Source organism: Penicillium vulpinum, assembly GCF_028829585.1.
Source record: "Penicillium vulpinum strain IBT 29486 chromosome Unknown utg000002l_segment0_segment0, whole genome shotgun sequence".
In the NCBI taxonomy this organism is placed as follows: Eukaryota; Fungi; Ascomycota; class Eurotiomycetes; order Eurotiales; family Aspergillaceae; genus Penicillium; species Penicillium vulpinum.
Genome location: NW_026643242.1, coordinates 4,867,314 through 4,884,209, shown reverse-complemented (window position 1 = coordinate 4,884,209; position 16,896 = coordinate 4,867,314). Strand labels below are relative to the sequence as shown.

Sequence of the window (16,896 nt, the reverse complement as noted above, 5' to 3'; positions counted from 1 at the left end):
ATAGTTCTACAAGCTACCACCTGATCTCGTTACCGCTTAGCCTAACTCTCAAGTACCTAATCTTCATATTCAGAGAATGGAACAAAAACCCCCAGGAGTGAAGGGGAAAAAAAGTAAATGATGTTAAATTATGAATTATGAAGATTATGTAACAGGGGGGCTCAAGATGTTCATCTTCCCACAAATGGGGTATCGAAATGCTTATACTAGTAACTTTTGCTTGGGTGTATGGTCCTCATTGGGAAGATCTTATATCTCCGATATCAATTTCGGCAGCAAGAGCCGAAGCACATATCGGCTGCTAGGCAAGCATTCCCCATTAGCTGATGTTGCATGACATTCTAGATATTAGGGTTGAAGTACTTACCATTATAATCCTGGAGAACATCGCGCTTCTTGTGGTTTCTTGGTTTTGTCTCTCTACAATGAGTTAGCATCGTGATATTCTATGCATATTTGGGGTAGTCGTACCGTGGGACTAGTGTAGTCTCAGACGTTGAATCATCCTTGGTCTCGGGCTCTGGGCTAGAATTTCGGGAAAAAATAGCCTTGAGGTGATCGAATCGACTCAATCTGCTGCTTTCGGGCATTTTGAGGATATGATATAGGATATACCAGAAGCGGAGATGTGAATTTTTGTTTTAAGATAACTAAGCAATGCGCTTCACGTCTGGGTGGACATATATGTTTTGATATTTTTTTTTAGTCCCTCATAATTATCTATAGTCCGGATATCTAGGCCATTTATATATGCTGCCTACCATTGCCGAACTGTAAAAATTTGCTTCTACCCAAAGCATTAGGTTGGTTCTGGCGTATAAAGTTATGCCGAGATGGCCACTGGTTGTCTGAGTTCGCCGGCTCGTCGTGGCCGCTCGGCGGATGACGTAACTAGGCTATGTCCCCCGAGGCGGTCCACCTGACGGCATCGATTCGCCTGGCATCTTTCGGGCAACCTTGTTGTGTGAATTTTCTTAACTTCTGCCATTCGTCTCGGCCGCCCACTGTTCGCCGTTGGCCGATAACTTACCTAGTAGTTTGGCCTGATAAACTGCGCGTCTGCCTACAACATACTACATTCCTTGCGTTCGCCGATTAGCTGAAACAAGCCATGTCTTCTCCTCTATCTGCTCGGCCATATCGGTCAAAACGTCAGCGCCCGTGCGATCAATGCCGTGGTCGCAAGCTAGGATGTCAAACTGACAGCGGAGGCTCCTGCCAGCGATGTCGGGCGTCTAAACTACAATGTACCTTTGATAAACCCCCACCAAAAAGAGCGCGGACCGGAGAGAATTCATCGCCATTTGGCACCCGAAGTGTTGAAGGCAATACACTTGTCCCACAGACACACGAAAGCAATTTCACCCGCGAGTCCAGTCTGGCAGAGAGTGGCAGACAAAGTGTCGACCCACGATTCCCAACTATCGGCCTCGATCCAAGTAATCATGGGTTATCTCCCGCCTCCGGCGTTCTAGCCCCTGGAAGACCCTCGACCCAGTTCGTACAGAGCATTGATCAACTAGAACACGGCCATGCCCAGCTTTTCGGCGCATCTGCTGAATCAGACCCCTGGCTGTTAAGACATTGTTGCTTTGACGATTCTGGCATGAAATATTTCTACAAAGTGCACTTTCGCAATGCTGGAGGTGTCCCTACGGCACAGCGAATCCCAATACACTTCATGATTTCGTCTGAAGAGCTCACTACCTCCATTAAACATGAAACTAGGGCCGGAGTCGGCGAAGCGACACGGGAACGCCTGGACTATCTAGTACCCCCTGAGTATGGAAGGAGACTAGTAGCTTTGTGAGTACGACCCCTTAATATAAGTCTGAAGCACCACTGAACTAACAACAGCAGGTTTGTCAAGTATGTCTTCCCTGCCCTGCCAATCATTTCCCGTTCCCAACTAGGGTTGACTGCGGGAACATATCAGCTACCAGAGCTGTCAGCATTAGAAAAGGTCCCAGTGCACCTTCTTGCGGCCATCTATGCATCGGCATTTCCATTTGTCGCCCATGATGACTATCTCTGTGTGCTGAGCACGTATAACGCGTCACCAGTTGAGACTTTGTGGCGGATGGTCTATGAACTCGTGACCGAAGAGATACACAGTCCCCGTTTGGCTGTGCTGCAAGCAGCGCTACTATATATACACCAAACGCCGAAGGATGAAACGCGTCTCACAACCGCCGATACCCCGTTTCTGTGGTCCTTCGTCGGCCAAATCGTGGGGTTAGCCTGTTCCCTCGGCCTTCACATTGAATGCCGTATGTGGGGCATCCCGGCATGGGAGAAGCGCCTCCGGCGGCGGTTGTGGTGGGCTGTGTATGCTGAAGACAAATGGCGCAGTTTGCTGATGGGCCGTCCACCATATATCCACCCTGCAGAGTGGGATGTGAGTGAATTGGATGAAGGGGACTTCTTAGTGGGCCCGCGACAAGGATTCTCAACTAGTTCTTGTGATACCGAGATTCCGTTCCGATACCTTATCAATCTCACACGAATCGGCGAAGAGATCCATGACACATTTTAGTAAGTTTTGACTCTCAAGCTTTTTGTTCGTCCCCCGGCGAGAAGCAATCTTGCTGATTCCGATTTGTAGCACGCTCCGGGCCTCCCAATTCTTGAACGCAAACTTTATCGCCTCTGCTGAGCTAGGGCGCGGTCTGCTTGAAAAACTGAATGCCTGGTATTCTTCTCTCCCTGAGACTTTTCGACTTCCCAATTGGAGCAAATCTGTCAATGGCCTTGCCCCGTACCCTACGTCGATCCATTTTGCTTACCTGTTGCTCGTGGTTTATGTTTACCGTGCGATGCTCAGACCGATGGCACGATCATCCGACCCGCCGCTTATTTTTGACTTGGAAGATATGTCTGCCACATCACCCGTGCCCATAGAAGATTCGATATTAGACTTCATGGATCTCCCAGAAATCGAATCATTACCGGAAATAGCCATCTCCGATGAGTTTGGCACCGGCGATGCCACTCTACACGCAGCAGAGAAGTGTGCTTCCATATTGGTGAACTTTGCGAGACGACTGACGTCTAGTGATTTCACGGCATTCTGGTATTCTTGTAAGCTTACTATGTTGACCTCCATTACTTAACCTGAATAGGTGCTAACGTTGTAGGGTCGCGAATTGGTTTTGCCACAATTTCAAATTACCTCATGCTGCTACTGGTACAAGCTCCGAATATGGCACATGCGGTACGGGGAAAGCATTTAGTAGACTCGTGGCTACAGGTTCTGCGGTGTCAGAGCCAAAGCTTTCCACTTGTGAAACTCGGACTTGCAAGACTTGATGCGCTTCACTGGGGGGGACTGAGAAATACTTTTGTTCTCCCTGTGCATGTCCAAGCGGCCATGGTAAACCCTGATATACCAGAACCTTAAGCAGATGCTCCCGTGACACTGTTTCTTGAGTGCATATTCACTTACATCTACATAGTTCCTCATCAAGCGTATCGTGAGCGGTTTATTCCAACACATTGCCCGGAAAAAAGCACGGCGGAAATAGAAAAGGACCAGAAAGAGATATAGACAACATATGATCGTTTGTGTATTTGAATAAAAGTTGATTCTATGGTTTTTTGTGTTCCCTGCCAACGAGTGAGTAACTTGGCAGAGCGGCGCAGTGCCTGCAGCAGCCAATATAGTGAGACTGCGCTGTACTTGGGAATAGTGTGATGTGTTCGACTTGTTAATGCAACCTGCTTATCTGTATGCATTGGATATACGACCTAAGCAGCTTGGAAGAAGGAGAATAAGCACTACTCTGCCAATATGAAACCCCGCAGGTGTACGGAGTATCAACTCCACACTTCCCCGCAACCCTACCCTACCTCCCCCTGTACATCCCGCAATACCCCCACGCCCCTGTACAAGGAATGTAACGCTGCCATATACAACCCCTTGCTGCGCATAAAAAGGCCAGTTCACACTGCAGCAAACGTGGCAATGTCCAGACATGAAGTGGATTGTCATCTCCCTCGCCGCAGTCGCATCTGCACTGCAGAGCCTGCCCCCTGTCCAATTTGGTAATAGTGGTCCAGGCCATAGAGGCTTTTCGTTAGCAACCACCGACCGGACAATCTACCTGGATGCCGATTTCGCTAGTTGGAAGGATCAGAATGGGCTGACGCTGATTCCACCGTCGGCATCCGACTTCGCCAATACGTTTCGCGATGACTTACAGGAACTGACTAATAGTTCCTGGGAGCTTCGCACGGTCAAGCGATTCCCCAAACACGCGTCGGGAATATTCCTCAGTCGCACAGACCACCCGGACCGATTTACTTACGAAAATGGACACGAGACCGAAGAAGGATATGAGTTGGAGATCCATGATGGCAGCGTGTCTATTCGCGGTTCCGGCGCGCGAGGTATGTGGTGGGGGACGCGAACGCTCCTCCAGCAGCTCGTTGTGACACCCTCATCTCTGCGACCCGGTCGCGTAGAAGATGCGCCCGCCTATGCGACTCGGGGGTTTCTGCTAGATGCTGGTCGCAAATGGTATTCGCTGGAGTTTTTGAAAGATCTGTGCACATATGCCTCGTTCTTCAAAATGTCCGAGTTTCAGTACCATGCGACCGACAATTATCCACTGAGTCGCGGTCACAACGAGACCTGGAACGAGGTCTATTCGCAGTTTTCTTTGCACCCCGAAAATGAGGCTCTTCACCCTCTTGTCCAACGTGCCAATGAAACGCTGTCCCGGGCTGAGTTTGACGACTTCCAGCATCACTGTGCCCAGCGAGGTGTGACGGTGATGCCGGAGATTGAAAGCCCCGGGCATTGTCTCACGGTAACGAAATGGAGACCTGATCTCGCATTGAACTCGAAGGATCTGCTCAATCTCTCCCATCCGGACACTGTCCCGTTGATGAAGTCTATCTGGACCGAGTTCCTTCCTTGGTTCCACACGAAGGAGGTGCACATCGGCGCCGATGAGTACGATGCTAACTATGCAAATGACTATGTTGAGTTTGTGAACGAGATGTCCCGATTTGTGCAAGAAACCTCTGGCAAGACTGTCCGTATTTGGGGCACATACGAGCCATCAGATATTGCCATTGATAAGAATGTGACAATTCAACATTGGCAGTATGGACAATCGGATCCAGTTGATCTAGCCCGCAATGGCTACAAGGTTATCAACTCCGAGGATTGGTGGGCCTATATGTCGCTGAAAAGCAACCATGTGCCTATTAGCCCAGCCCCCTATCCTCAATTCTTCAACAACACCCGCGTTGTCAACTTCGCCGATCAAGATGGGTGGCAGTGGACGCCAGAGCTCTTCAATCCAGTGAACAAGACTGAACAACCGGATGCCAAAGCTGTACCGGGTGCTCTTTTGGCTGCCTGGAATGACAGCGGTCCGGACGCCACTACCCAACTTGAAGCCTACTATGCAATCCGTGATGGCATCCCGGTTGTGGCTTCACGAGCATGGTGTGGTGCGCGTGGACCTCGCTTACACGAACAAACCTTGGCCAAATCTATTGCACAATTATCCTCTCAAGCTGTTGGGCAAAATCTCGACCGACTCCTCCCAGGAGAAAGAAGTCATGGATCGGGACATTTGCTTTCATGGAAAAGACCAACTAAAAAGTCCAATCAGGATGAATATCATCTGGGCTATGGCAGTAAGGGCATGGATTATACTCTCCAGCTAGACGTCACAGGTCCTTTTTCTTTGAAGTCCTCTGATGCGACACTTACGTTGTCATCGGACGGCGAATTGACATTTGTTTCTGATGGCTGGCCATATCCTCTTCGCTCTGTTGCTGAAGCTGATGGCTTCGACCAAGACCAGCCTGGACGAATTTGGGCTAACAAGACCACCTCAAGCCATGAGGTTGTGACAATCCCCCGCAAATCACAAGTCACCATCTCCACAGACGAGATATATGGAAGTCGTGTGTGGGTGGATGGAGCCTTTGTCGGCCGCTTTGAAGTCTTTATCTATGGCGGAAGGAATACTGTTTTCTCGTGGAGTCAAATGGCTTTCGTGGCACCGTTGGATGTTTTGGAAGGCTCAGGCTTGCAGCATTTGTCCATTTTCCAGGGTGCCAGGGATAATTGATATCGCATCCCGTTCAATATACCATGCCAGACTTGTGGGAAACTAGCTAGTACGCGGTGTCTTATATTTTATCACAAGGAAAGTAAACTATTTCTGTCTTCTCCACTATGTCATAAAGCAAATTCCAAGCAATCAAGGGATTGACCGTCCAAGAAGCACAGCAACACCTATCATAGGCGAAAAGTCCCTTTCAACCCAGCTATCCTAAGACATACTTTTCTCGGTTCGCCGTAGTAGAATTCAATAGCGAGATCTCACGCTCCCATAGGAGACACCATTAAACTGTAGGTCAAACAACAACGATGCAGAAGTTGGCGTTATGACCAAGTCAAAGTCTATGAGGTAAAATTGTTGTCCTTTAGAGTTCGTTTTCTTTGTAAAAAGCTCTTTCGGAATTCTGCTCAGATCTGCCTCCATCTCACACAGTTCCATGACCCCTTTTCAAGTTAGTAATATGCATTGGCGACATGGTGGGGACATACTGGAATTCTCCTCTGCGGGGGCTGTAGTTGACTGGCAAAACATCAATGAATCCTGGAATACCAAGGAATTGCCAACACCGACCACACGATAGAAACTCATCCTTATTGGCTCACTTTCGGCTATGGGTTTCCCCTTCAAATTTCATCAGGTAAGCACTCATAGCCTCCATGGGATGGTCAGTGGGCACGGGCTACTCACTTTGAGGATATACCATTTCATACGCTTATGCATATACCATTTTTCCTCGTAATTACACCAATGGAGGTTTTTGTCTGCACGGTGCTGTGTGGAATCGTACGGGACTCTCATGGTAATTCCATAGTTGTTTCGGGCAATGCGACTGTCCACTTGGTTTCCTTCTTGTCCACGGATAACAGCGCCACTGGACCTATTAGATACAAAACAAGTGTTAAGAATGATTTAGATGCGTACCGAACAACAGCAGACCACCTGCATTTATATCAGTACCGGTTTGAGTCAACAAAAGATTAAGGACTTACGCGTTTGGGGGCTGCATGATTTGGATCCCATCAGAAGCAGCCTGTAGGCGCTTGAAGAGATACACAGAGGCACCAAGACCTCCAACCAGAATAATAGCCTAATTAAAGTTAATTGAGTCTCTTTTGAAAGTGCTTTGAGCATTCACCTTAGTCGCATGACCTGCTGCCTTGACGCTCATTCTCTGCTTGGTGACGAGATTCTCAATCTGCTTAATGATAGGATCGAAGATTCCTTTCACTTGGTCGCTGTATCTGATTAGAGTAGTCTGTAGCTGAACCGACAAAGTAAACACACATACCTTTCTAGATACAAGTGCCCCTCACTGAGCTCGACGTTTGAGATCCCTGAAACCCCGGGAACGGGGATCCAATATCCTGGATCACACATGTCATCGTCATCAAGAGGACCTGTGTAACTAGGCTTGATGTAGTCTTGCCAGTATTTTCTTGCAGCCCTCACGGTAGACTGAGGGATCGGTTGATGCGACTCCTTCTCAATGGTGTCTTTGATAAGTGCATCGAATCCCTCATCCAACATCACAGAGCCACAGACAGCACCTAGAATATGTCAGAGATTTGTTAGAAAGAAGCAAGAGTGTATGCCTTTGATAAATACCAGTTCCCTTTGTAGCTTCCTCAACTCTGAGTGGCTCCGTCTGCGTGACGCGATAGGTAATTATGTCCTATTATGATTGTTACTCAAATTTGTCCAACTACATAGTTCTGTACAAGAAATACTCACGACTGTTCCACCACCGGCATCGCAGACAATCAAGCAGTCACCTTCCTATAATTTGTCAGATCATTCAACTACAACTCATGGTGGGGTGAAATCCATACCGCGACTGTATTCGGTTGAATTGTTCGAATCGCACACACCGCAGCCGCCTCTGGTTCAGATAACAGTCTCAAACTCGCAGAAGATATACCAGCTCGGTGTGCTGCCTGCATGGTAAGATCTTTGGCTTTGTCAGACCACACAGCGGGGACAGTCAGAATATATTCCAAGTCCATGGTTTGCAGTGCAGTTCCAAAACGACGTTTCAAAACTTTCCGAGCGTGGGCGACCAATTTTTCCAGATAATCACCAGCAACCTCCACTGGCGTTTTATTTAGCTCCTTGATAATTTCCTGAGAGTCACTAGCAGGTGCGTAGCGGTATTTCTGGCTTTCATCCAACAAAAGCTTGACTCCTTGGATGAGCCCGTGTTCGTTGCCCGGATGGCTCGACTGGTCAGTTTGATGACCCCATTTCATGCGACCATCCCTGTAAGAAGACAGAGTTGGGACTTTCTGGCTGGTGACTATGAAACTATTAGTTTTGATGAACTTGGGTTATATTTTATACAAGACTCACTGTTACCACCACCTGGCCATGTCTGGATGACTTCAATATCATCAGGACTGTCTTCCATACCCCAAGCAACACTATCATGGTCAGTTTATTACATCTCCATTATTAAAAAAAAATGTATACTTACCCGCTGAAGGTTGTTCCAAAGTCAACACCCACTATGAGTTTTGGCCGTTCCTCTGTGATCGCCATGTTGAGTTCGCACTCCTTGTCTTGATTTTTGAATGTTGCAAAACAGAGTCTGGGGAGAAACCTTTTGTGAGAAAAAAGTCTGGTGGGGGATATTTATTCATTCAAAAGTTTGCTCATTTCGCAAGTTTGATATCATTGACTCCTGCGCTTAGCCGCAATGAGCGTCGGCGTGAGGCATATTTATACATCGGCTAATTGTGGTGTCATCAACTTAGAAAATGTCTCATGGATAAAATCCAAACCAGTATTGGTACGAAATGTGGCCTCTCGATGGACCTGAGCCTGACCAGGCGAACAAGAGTACTCCAGCGTCCCCAGATTTATCCTCAAAATGGGGGCCACTTACTATTGGTTCGTTTTTTCCTTCGTGGCTTGAATGTAATTTAATGAATCCGTTAGCTTGCATGGATCAAAAGGCTATGTATGATGAACTTGAAGGGCTACGTGAGGTATGTGGGGAAAGGTTCCTTCTATACTGATCTTTGTTTAACAAATCAAACAGCAAATCAAAAGTACCAGAGAAACGGCAGAGAAAATTCACAGGGGTCGGCTTCTTGCAGAGGAGCAGGCTCGTCAACTAGGAGAGCTGCTCGAAAAGGCTGCTCGAGAGTCAAAAGAAGCTAGAAAAGAGAACCGGATCCTCCTGACCAAAATAGCAAGCCTGCAAGCTCAAACCGAGACTTTCTCCGATGAAGAAGCCAAACAAGAGATGTCTCTGCTGTATCATGATCTTGAACACTGGAAGTTTACTCATTTTGGTGCAAAGTCAACATCTCACCAAACGAGCGATCCCATAGCAAGATCAGACAGGCTTGATATCTCGACATTGGATATTATCCAGTCGGACATAGCCGGGCTAATTTATCGGTCGTTTTGGAACCGATTTATGGTTGGAGCCGATCACCTTTGGAGTAATTATCTCCGCAAGGTCGACTTGGAAATAAATCAACAGTGTAAGCGCTCCGAAAATCACTATTGTCACTGCGTTCTAACCAAATAAGTTTCCAACCATATTTCCCGACATTGGCGATGTGCGATGAGCACTGCTATTCTATCATTGGAATCTCCTAGTTTACAAGAATCATGCAATTGGATCATCGAGAAGGTAGAAGCCTGCTTTGGTCGCTACGCTGTTACTGACAAATCTAAACGAATGCAACAGCTACACGACATCATTGCGCGCTGTGTCAAATTCAAACATAAATTGGATTGCCAACAAGACAAATACATGTTCTGGAGTAGTCACCAATACGGGTTGCCGTTCCGGAAAGAGAGAATGCGCGCGCTCACAGAGGAGGATACCTCGGATGGATTCGTTCAGGCTAGCCTGTGGCCTGGTTTATACAAGGTCGTTCGAAAAGGCGAATGGTCTATAGTTGAGAAGGAGATTGTGAAAAAGATCCTCCCGGTTGCTCTTTCCGCTGACAGGATCGATGAAACGGAATCTCATCAAGACGACGCAGACTCGGATGAGATTTAGAAATATTTTGGAAGATTTTGGAAGATTTTTGCTCGTTTGAAGAAGTGTATATTGCGACTGTTGCTTTCAATTTGAGTATCTCGCTTTATGATATAGTTAAGAAGACATGAGAATAGCTATATAAACTCCGTTGCTCATCCAATGCAAAACATGCATGTATCCACCATGATAACACCGCTCTAGACACCGTTGGCAAATCCGTCATTTCCAGATTCTGAATCAACCTTCATAGAATCCATCAGCCCACAGACCTCGAAGATGGTCCGTGGTCCGAGTCCGTCGGGTACACCGACAACTCCATCCGCCTTGAGGCGCTCCAAAGTGGCCTTGATGCCCATGTAAGCTGGGGTGATGGTGGCGAATGAGAAGATCATGATTCTGAAACCCATTTCCTCAGCCTCCTTTGTGGTAATGAGGGGACTCGCTCCATTCTCCACCATGTTGAGGAGAAGAGGCCAAGGTGCCAGATCCTGAACTGCTTGACGGGCTTGCTCCTTTGAAGTAAAGCCCTCAAGTAGTCCGACATCAGCTCCAATATCTCTGGCAGCCTTCAGTCGAGTGATACACTCATCGTAACCGTGTTGTTGGAGCGCGTCGGTTCGTGCAATCAGAACAATATCCGAGTGCAAGCGCTCTTTGGTCAGCTTGGCGGCACGAATGCGCATGAGGTATTCATCCAAGCCAACGACCTTCTTGCCATTGAGATGGCCGCAACGCTTATTTGCGATCTGATCTTCAATGTGGAAGCCAGCCACACCTGCCTGAATGTATTGCTGTACAGATCTTGACACCATCAAGGGACCTGGAAGAAGGTTAGAGTGCTTTTCAAACAGGCGATAAGAATCTATCGTTTTAGAGTGCTAATCACTAACCTCCGTAGCCATGATCCATGTCTGCAATCAATGGAGGTCCAAATGGATCCAAGTTGGCGATCATTTCAGCATTGGTCTTCATGTCGTGAAGGTGGGCCAGGCCGAGGTCAGCCATTCCCAGGCGTGATGCAGTAGTGCCAGCGCCGGTCTGTTTCTTCGTTCAGCATGTGAGCACGTGGTATCAGACATCAGAGTTCTTACCATGTACAGTCCCTTGAAACCAACCTGCATGGCAATGCGAGCCGAGAGGCCATCATACACACCAGGACACACAATGAGCTCTTTGGTATCCTTCAGCATGCGACGCAACTTGGAAGCTGCGGGAATCACATAGAGAGAGACAGTGGGCTCCTGTCGGGTCCCATTGACCTCGTAGTACCCATCCTTCTCGACGGTAATTGTGATAGTCATGTTTGAATGTAGAGATAAAAAAGGAGCAGTCTTCTTGTTTGGACACCTGAGCTCTTGTACAACAGGTTAATCTACGAAGGACAACGCTCCTCTTTATATTTTCGAGCTCTATGCCCCGCAAGTATTCGCTACATCTAGACACCAATCCGAGAGTAGAAACGTCTGCCTGCTCGTATAGGACAAACGCATCTGACCAAAGACAAAAGGCCTTGGTCTCTTGGGAATGTAACATTCCACCATATGCCAAGAACGCCCTGATACCCTTATCTTCCTTCGCGTCGTACTAGTCCTAAATGACCTCAGCTGAGTGAATCCATGAAGAAGATTTATTGCCGAAGATCCACAGCGCTAACCAGGCCCAGATTAATCCCATCAATCAAGATTCACTATCAAGAGCCCCAATAATTTCTGTATAGATATATCCCCGTACGAATCAGTCAAGGTGAAGATAATGCATGTTTGTATCGGGGTTTGTAGATTGATTGAGATAGGCTGGCTACGGAGGACTCGGCCCACAAACATTGATCCTGATACCTCGCTTCTCAACGAAAAGTAATCAATGTGAGGTACCTTGGCAGGATGACTGCATATATTGCGCTCTTTTCACGGAAGAGATCTGCGCGACGATATTTTCACAGGGTCTATCTGCCTCTTGGCCAAATGCACCGTTCCACAAAGACCCTCGTTCGCCAAGATCTTCAGACCGGGAGATCATCACCCAAAAAAATGCACGAGGCACCATTCGAGTGCTGTGTAGCGAATCAACGCATATTGTTGTGCATTGTGTACCTGTGCACTCCGTACACCATTGCCAAGGTTGGCCAGTTAGACTCCACTAACCTTGTTGGGCGCTGGTCGCGGAGCTGAGTCATCCGTTTGGTTCCCCGGCGACTCCTTCAGGGACTCCAGGACTCCGACCGCATCGCCAATTTCCACCCGATGTCCTCGCCATACCAATTACTGATAACCCCCTGCTGTGTGGAAGACGCCTTCTTTAAACTCAGAACGACGATCTCCTTCCAGATTTACCCACTTGATTACGCTTATCATGGCTTTCAAACAACCAACAACTACCGAGTTCCCTTACTCGCTGTAAGCCCCTCCTCGCCGAAATAGCCCCGAAAAAAAAGGGCCCGAATAGACCAAGAAATACTCACGTTTTTGACTCAGCACAATCTCCCTCCCCCTCCCAACCAATCGCCTCGCATCATGCGCACTACGCGCCTTGGAAGTTGACGCCGAACTATCCCCCTTTGTGCGACGGGCTTTGACCCTCGAAGCCCCGGCGGTCGAGGCGCCATCTGAGCCTCAAGAAAAGAAGCAAAAGCAGGACCCTGAAGAGTCTAAAACCTTGTTAAATATAACGTACACCGCGACCACAAACCGAATGTTGCGCGTTTCTGTCAATGGATTTATGGAGAGTCTGGGTGTTGTGCTTGGAGTTATGGCAGAATTGGATATTGATGTACTCAAGGCAGAAATGGAGGGTTGAATGCTGGATTTCCTATGCAGCAATATGCGCCATTGATTCGTCAGACTTGGCCTCAATGTCTCTGGTATCGTCCTATCGGGAGGCTGTGTGTGCAAATCTGAGACTGGCTCTTGGCTGCCACAAGGCCTGGGGATCATGCACAGCGGGTCGTACATGAAGTACATCAACCCCTCAATGAGGACCCATAGTGACACAAAGTACTGCCCGCGGACGCCGTTTAGGAGAGAAAGGCGCCGCCAAGCAATTCGCCAGCATCCATTCCACCGAGTCATCCTTGGCGCTCTAGGCACACATCGGAGACTAAGTTAGTGCGAAGTCGGCTTGGTCTGCGGCCCGATCAACAGAGCCACGAGGGCGTTATGCATGGAATGTGATTGTGGCGGTCGTTATCTCGCTTCTAGGACTGCAGTTCTTGGAATTACACGGAGCTTCGGAATTTTCGAAATCCCTTGGCCCCATCTTGGTGAATCAATTCGGTGAGATTCTGATGCAATTGACCAGGGGAGTGAGAGGGGAAGGAGATGTTGGCAAATTTCAAGGGTTTTTCACCCGTCCTTCGATCGCCGCGGAAAAAAAAAAAAAAGTCTCTGTCAATTGTCCTTTATTTGGAAGATTTCCTGTGTCTCCCTGGCTTTTCCATCCCCCTCTTCATTTCTCCCTCACTGTAGTCAATATAATCCGAGATGGATCATGAAAAAGGTGCATTTAGTGGAATCTCCGCATCTCTTCAAGATGAGCTCGAGCTGCAGCATGCCGATCTTCTACTTTACACGTGTTGTTTGACATCGGGGCTTATGGATAGCACGATCTACCGCGGTAGGACAGTGTCCAAATCCCCTCTACTCAACTAACGTAGTATGTAGCCTACAACACTTTTGTCTCTATGCAAACAGGTAAGGCCATGGCCTCACCCATCCACACTCCCACATCAATGTCCAGTAATCACAACCATTTGTCATTTGTAGGAAACACTATCTTCGTCGGACTAGGTGCATCGCACCAAAACCTCCGTGCGTATGGCTGGGCACGCTCGCTCACATCCATCGGATGTTTCATCGTCGGATCCTTCATTTTCGCACGCCTACATCGCTTTTTTGGCGCTCGGCAACGCAGGTCGTTGATGCTGTCTTTCGTATTACAGGCTAGTATAATCCTACTTACGGCTGGACTGGTTCAAGGAGGTGCCATCAGTAGTACGTTAGACAGCAAAGGATCGCAGGCAATACCCCCCTGGGACCAGGAAGTCCCGATTGTTCTCCTGAGTCTCCAGTCTGCCGGTCAGATCGTAGCGAGTCGTGCCATGGGATTCAATGAGATCCCGACCGTGGTGATTACCAGTCTTCTCTGTGATCTAATGTCAGACCCCCAGCTATTTCTTGTGAGGAATGTGAAACGCGACCGTCGGATCATTGCATTTGTGCTAACACTTGTGGGTGCCATCGTCGGCGGATGGGTCACCAAGGTCACTGGGGCGATTTCTCCTATCCTCTGGCTATCGGCCGGCATCAAGGGCGTTCTTGTTTTAGCCTGGGCCTTTTGGAAAGCTAAATAGAGGACATAGTCGTGAGTTCCTCCGGTCATGACTGAGAATATTAAAGGCTGACTTGACACAGCCGGCAGGATGCTAGTATTACACCATTCAACAGAATACCCCAATATAAACCACAACTAAAGACTTACGCCGTTTATTTCCGTCCGTTTATTTTCGTCCATGGGTCGCTCTCCCGTTGCCATCTGCCATCCTGGAAAAGAGCCGATATGCAGAGCCGACGCGTAGAATGGGTCCGGTCGGATTGGGAAATGATACTATGATGAACGCTTCTTCTTCTCGAGGGTTGTATACAGGAGCACCTTCAGTCTAAGCTTCAGGTTCAAATGTGTCTGGTTTTGTGCCCTATCTTATTTGCACACTGCAGCTAGAAGATAAAAACACGAATACTACACAGAGAAGGAGCGCCTTAAAAGTGGCAGTTTTTGTTCATTTTTAATGTCTATCATCGAGTTAGAGCATCTAAATCAACTCTAAACAGCGTTATTAATACATTAACCCCTCATTCTGATGGACAACTCGTTCTTATGCCTCGGGAATCGCGGATTTCACAGCTCCGTACGACGACGGAATATTCGGGTGAAATCAGATACAAAAGGCATCTGAACTATCCAGGGAATGACAGAACGACAAAAGCTGCGAATCTGACATCGGAATATCTTCCTTGACAATACAAATGTCTTCTACCTTAACCGTCACGGGCATCCAGGGTCGCCAAATCACAGGTATGTCTACCTTGAGCTGGATGTGACCGTTGCTAATACACCTAGTTCCGACGGGACTCTTTATCCACAACGAATTTGTTCCTCCTCTACCGGTTAGACACTATCTGTGGAGAATCCCACAACTATAAATCAACTTGGAACAATCTCCGCTGCGGGCCCGGAGGATATCAACAAGGCTGTGAAGTCCGCCAAGTCGGCCTTCAAAGAATGGAGATCAGTCCCCGGGCCAGTCAAGGGCCAGCTATTGCTCAAACTCGCAGACTTGATCGAGCATGATGCGGAAGATCTGTCATCACTTGAGGCCGTTGATGCAGGCATTCTGTATACCGATTCAATCGGAACAAACATCCCTCTCGCAATCAGCTGTCTGCGATATCATGCGGGCTGGGCGGGGAAGATCGATGGCAAGACACTTGACATGGAATGTAGCATAGCGTATACGCATCGTGAGCCGTTGGGTGTCTGTGGCGCGATTTTGCCTTGGAATGGTCCGCTGTATGCTCCTATGTAACTCAACCCCCTAAACACGTCTAACATGTTCTCAGGTTGATCACTACTTGGAAGCTAGCTCCTGCTCTGATCACTGGTAACGTTTTGGTTATGAAGACTTCCGAGCTATCGCCACTGTATGGCCAGCGGCTTGCTGAGCTGGTAAAGGAGGCCTGTATTCCTCCTGGTGTTGTGAATATCCTTACGGGCGAGTGCGCCAGCGCCGGCCGAGCTCTGTCGGAACATATGGATGTACGCAAGATAGCCTTCACTGATAGTGCTCTTTCAGGGCGCAAGATCTTGCAAGCAGCATCCCGAACAAATCTAAAGAAGGTCAGTCTGGAACTTGGAGGCAAAGGGCCATCTATTGTGTTTGATGACTGTAATTTCGAAAACGCACTCTTCTGGACTCGCATTGGAATCACATCCCACAAGGGGCAAATGTATGCGGCCGGGTCACGTATTTATGTTCAGGATACCATTTATGACCGGCTTATCGAGGCTTATAAAAAGGCTGCTGCTGATGCTCAGACTGTCGCTGGTAATCCATTGGATGTTTCTACTACAAAGGGGCCAGTGGTTAGTGGTGCGCAGCATGAGAAGATCCTTGACGAATGTAGTCAAGGAAAGGAATCCGGAGCTAAGCTTCTGTTCGGTGGTGAGCGGATTGGCGATAAGGGATATTTCGTCCAAAACACTGCTTTTGTAGACGTTGGTGACGATGCGACAATCATGCGAGAGGAGATCTGCGGTCCCGTCGCGGTAAGCAAATTTCCCATGCAAAGCTGTGTGATCTTGAATACTAATCCGGTCATTTCAGAGTATTGCCAAGTTTAGTACCGAGGAGGAAGTCATCTTCAAAGTCAATGATTCTCATCACGGCCTCAGTGCTGCCATCTTTACCAATGATGTTAGCCGCGCTCATCGAGTGACTAGGGAAATTGAGGCAGGCCAAGTGACTGTCAATGCGTGGGGGATACTGGCCGCTAATGTTCCGTTTGGAAGAGTAAAGGAAAGTGGATTTGGACGAGACATGGGCGAAGAGGCTCTCGATGTTTGGACTACTGTGAAGGCTGTCAAGTTCCACATTCTTCCACGATCATGAGTATTATGGATAGCTCAATAGGTTTCTCGTCCCTCAATTCGTTGCAAGTTGTTCTTAGTGATACTCCGAGTTGTAAAAGAACTGTACATTCATACAATTTAGGCCATTCTTGTGCAGTCCTATCTTTTCACCCACTAGGAAGAAAAATCATC

The 16,896-nt window shown here is 48.0% G+C and overlaps 9 protein-coding genes across 9 annotated transcripts; 6 read left to right on the top strand and 3 right to left on the bottom strand.

Annotated features, from left to right (window-relative positions):
• Positions 1–249: 249 nt before the first annotated feature.
• On the bottom strand, positions 250–590 carry N7479_004861 (uncharacterized protein; the record flags this gene model as incomplete). The annotated part of the gene is made up of 3 exons (XM_057252558.1): positions 250–341; positions 368–420; positions 472–590. The coding sequence occupies 3 exons, from the start codon at positions 588–590 to the stop codon at positions 250–252; spliced, it is 264 nt and encodes an 87-aa protein (XP_057111883.1).
• A 521-nt stretch (positions 591–1,111) lies between these two features.
• N7479_004860 (uncharacterized protein) lies at positions 1,112–3,400 on the top strand (the record flags this gene model as incomplete). Its single annotated transcript, XM_057252557.1, has 4 exons — positions 1,112–1,806; positions 1,858–2,535; positions 2,606–3,081; positions 3,138–3,400. The coding sequence occupies 4 exons, from the start codon at positions 1,112–1,114 to the stop codon at positions 3,398–3,400; spliced, it is 2,112 nt and encodes a 703-aa protein (XP_057111882.1).
• A 574-nt stretch (positions 3,401–3,974) lies between these two features.
• Positions 3,975–6,092, top strand: N7479_004859 (beta-N-acetylhexosaminidase; the record flags this gene model as incomplete). The annotated part of the gene is made up of 1 exon (XM_057252556.1): positions 3,975–6,092. The coding sequence occupies one exon, from the start codon at positions 3,975–3,977 to the stop codon at positions 6,090–6,092; it is 2,118 nt and encodes a 705-aa protein (XP_057111881.1).
• Positions 6,093–6,332: 240 nt separating this feature from the next.
• On the bottom strand, positions 6,333–8,621 carry N7479_004858 (Hsp70 family protein; the record flags this gene model as incomplete). Its single annotated transcript, XM_057252555.1, has 12 exons — positions 6,333–6,529; positions 6,575–6,707; positions 6,774–6,957; positions 7,008–7,025; positions 7,076–7,173; positions 7,222–7,321; positions 7,375–7,633; positions 7,692–7,758; positions 7,818–7,862; positions 7,916–8,379; positions 8,433–8,503; positions 8,557–8,621. 12 exons carry the CDS (start codon positions 8,619–8,621, stop codon positions 6,333–6,335), a joined length of 1,701 nt encoding a protein of 566 aa, XP_057111880.1.
• Positions 8,622–8,878: 257 nt separating this feature from the next.
• N7479_004857 (uncharacterized protein) lies at positions 8,879–10,101 on the top strand (the record flags this gene model as incomplete). Its single annotated transcript, XM_057252554.1, has 4 exons — positions 8,879–8,972; positions 9,021–9,070; positions 9,124–9,574; positions 9,623–10,101. 4 exons carry the CDS (start codon positions 8,879–8,881, stop codon positions 10,099–10,101), a joined length of 1,074 nt encoding a protein of 357 aa, XP_057111879.1.
• Positions 10,102–10,280: 179 nt separating this feature from the next.
• On the bottom strand, positions 10,281–11,384 carry N7479_004856 (isocitrate lyase/PEP mutase family protein; the record flags this gene model as incomplete). Its single annotated transcript, XM_057252553.1, has 3 exons — positions 10,281–10,903; positions 10,974–11,121; positions 11,175–11,384. 3 exons carry the CDS (start codon positions 11,382–11,384, stop codon positions 10,281–10,283), a joined length of 981 nt encoding a protein of 326 aa, XP_057111878.1.
• A 1,048-nt stretch (positions 11,385–12,432) lies between these two features.
• N7479_004855 (CTAG/PCC1 family protein) lies at positions 12,433–12,876 on the top strand (the record flags this gene model as incomplete). The annotated part of the gene is made up of 2 exons (XM_057252552.1): positions 12,433–12,476; positions 12,555–12,876. 2 exons carry the CDS (start codon positions 12,433–12,435, stop codon positions 12,874–12,876), a joined length of 366 nt encoding a protein of 121 aa, XP_057111877.1.
• Positions 12,877–13,559: 683 nt separating this feature from the next.
• N7479_004854 (YoaK family protein) lies at positions 13,560–14,428 on the top strand (the record flags this gene model as incomplete). The annotated part of the gene is made up of 2 exons (XM_057252551.1): positions 13,560–13,692; positions 13,740–14,428. 2 exons carry the CDS (start codon positions 13,560–13,562, stop codon positions 14,426–14,428), a joined length of 822 nt encoding a protein of 273 aa, XP_057111876.1.
• A 673-nt stretch (positions 14,429–15,101) lies between these two features.
• On the top strand, positions 15,102–16,744 carry N7479_004853 (putative aldehyde dehydrogenase; the record flags this gene model as incomplete). Its single annotated transcript, XM_057252550.1, has 5 exons — positions 15,102–15,150; positions 15,196–15,242; positions 15,314–15,645; positions 15,696–16,401; positions 16,460–16,744. The coding sequence occupies 5 exons, from the start codon at positions 15,102–15,104 to the stop codon at positions 16,742–16,744; spliced, it is 1,419 nt and encodes a 472-aa protein (XP_057111875.1).
• Between the last annotated feature and the right edge of the window lie 152 nt (positions 16,745–16,896).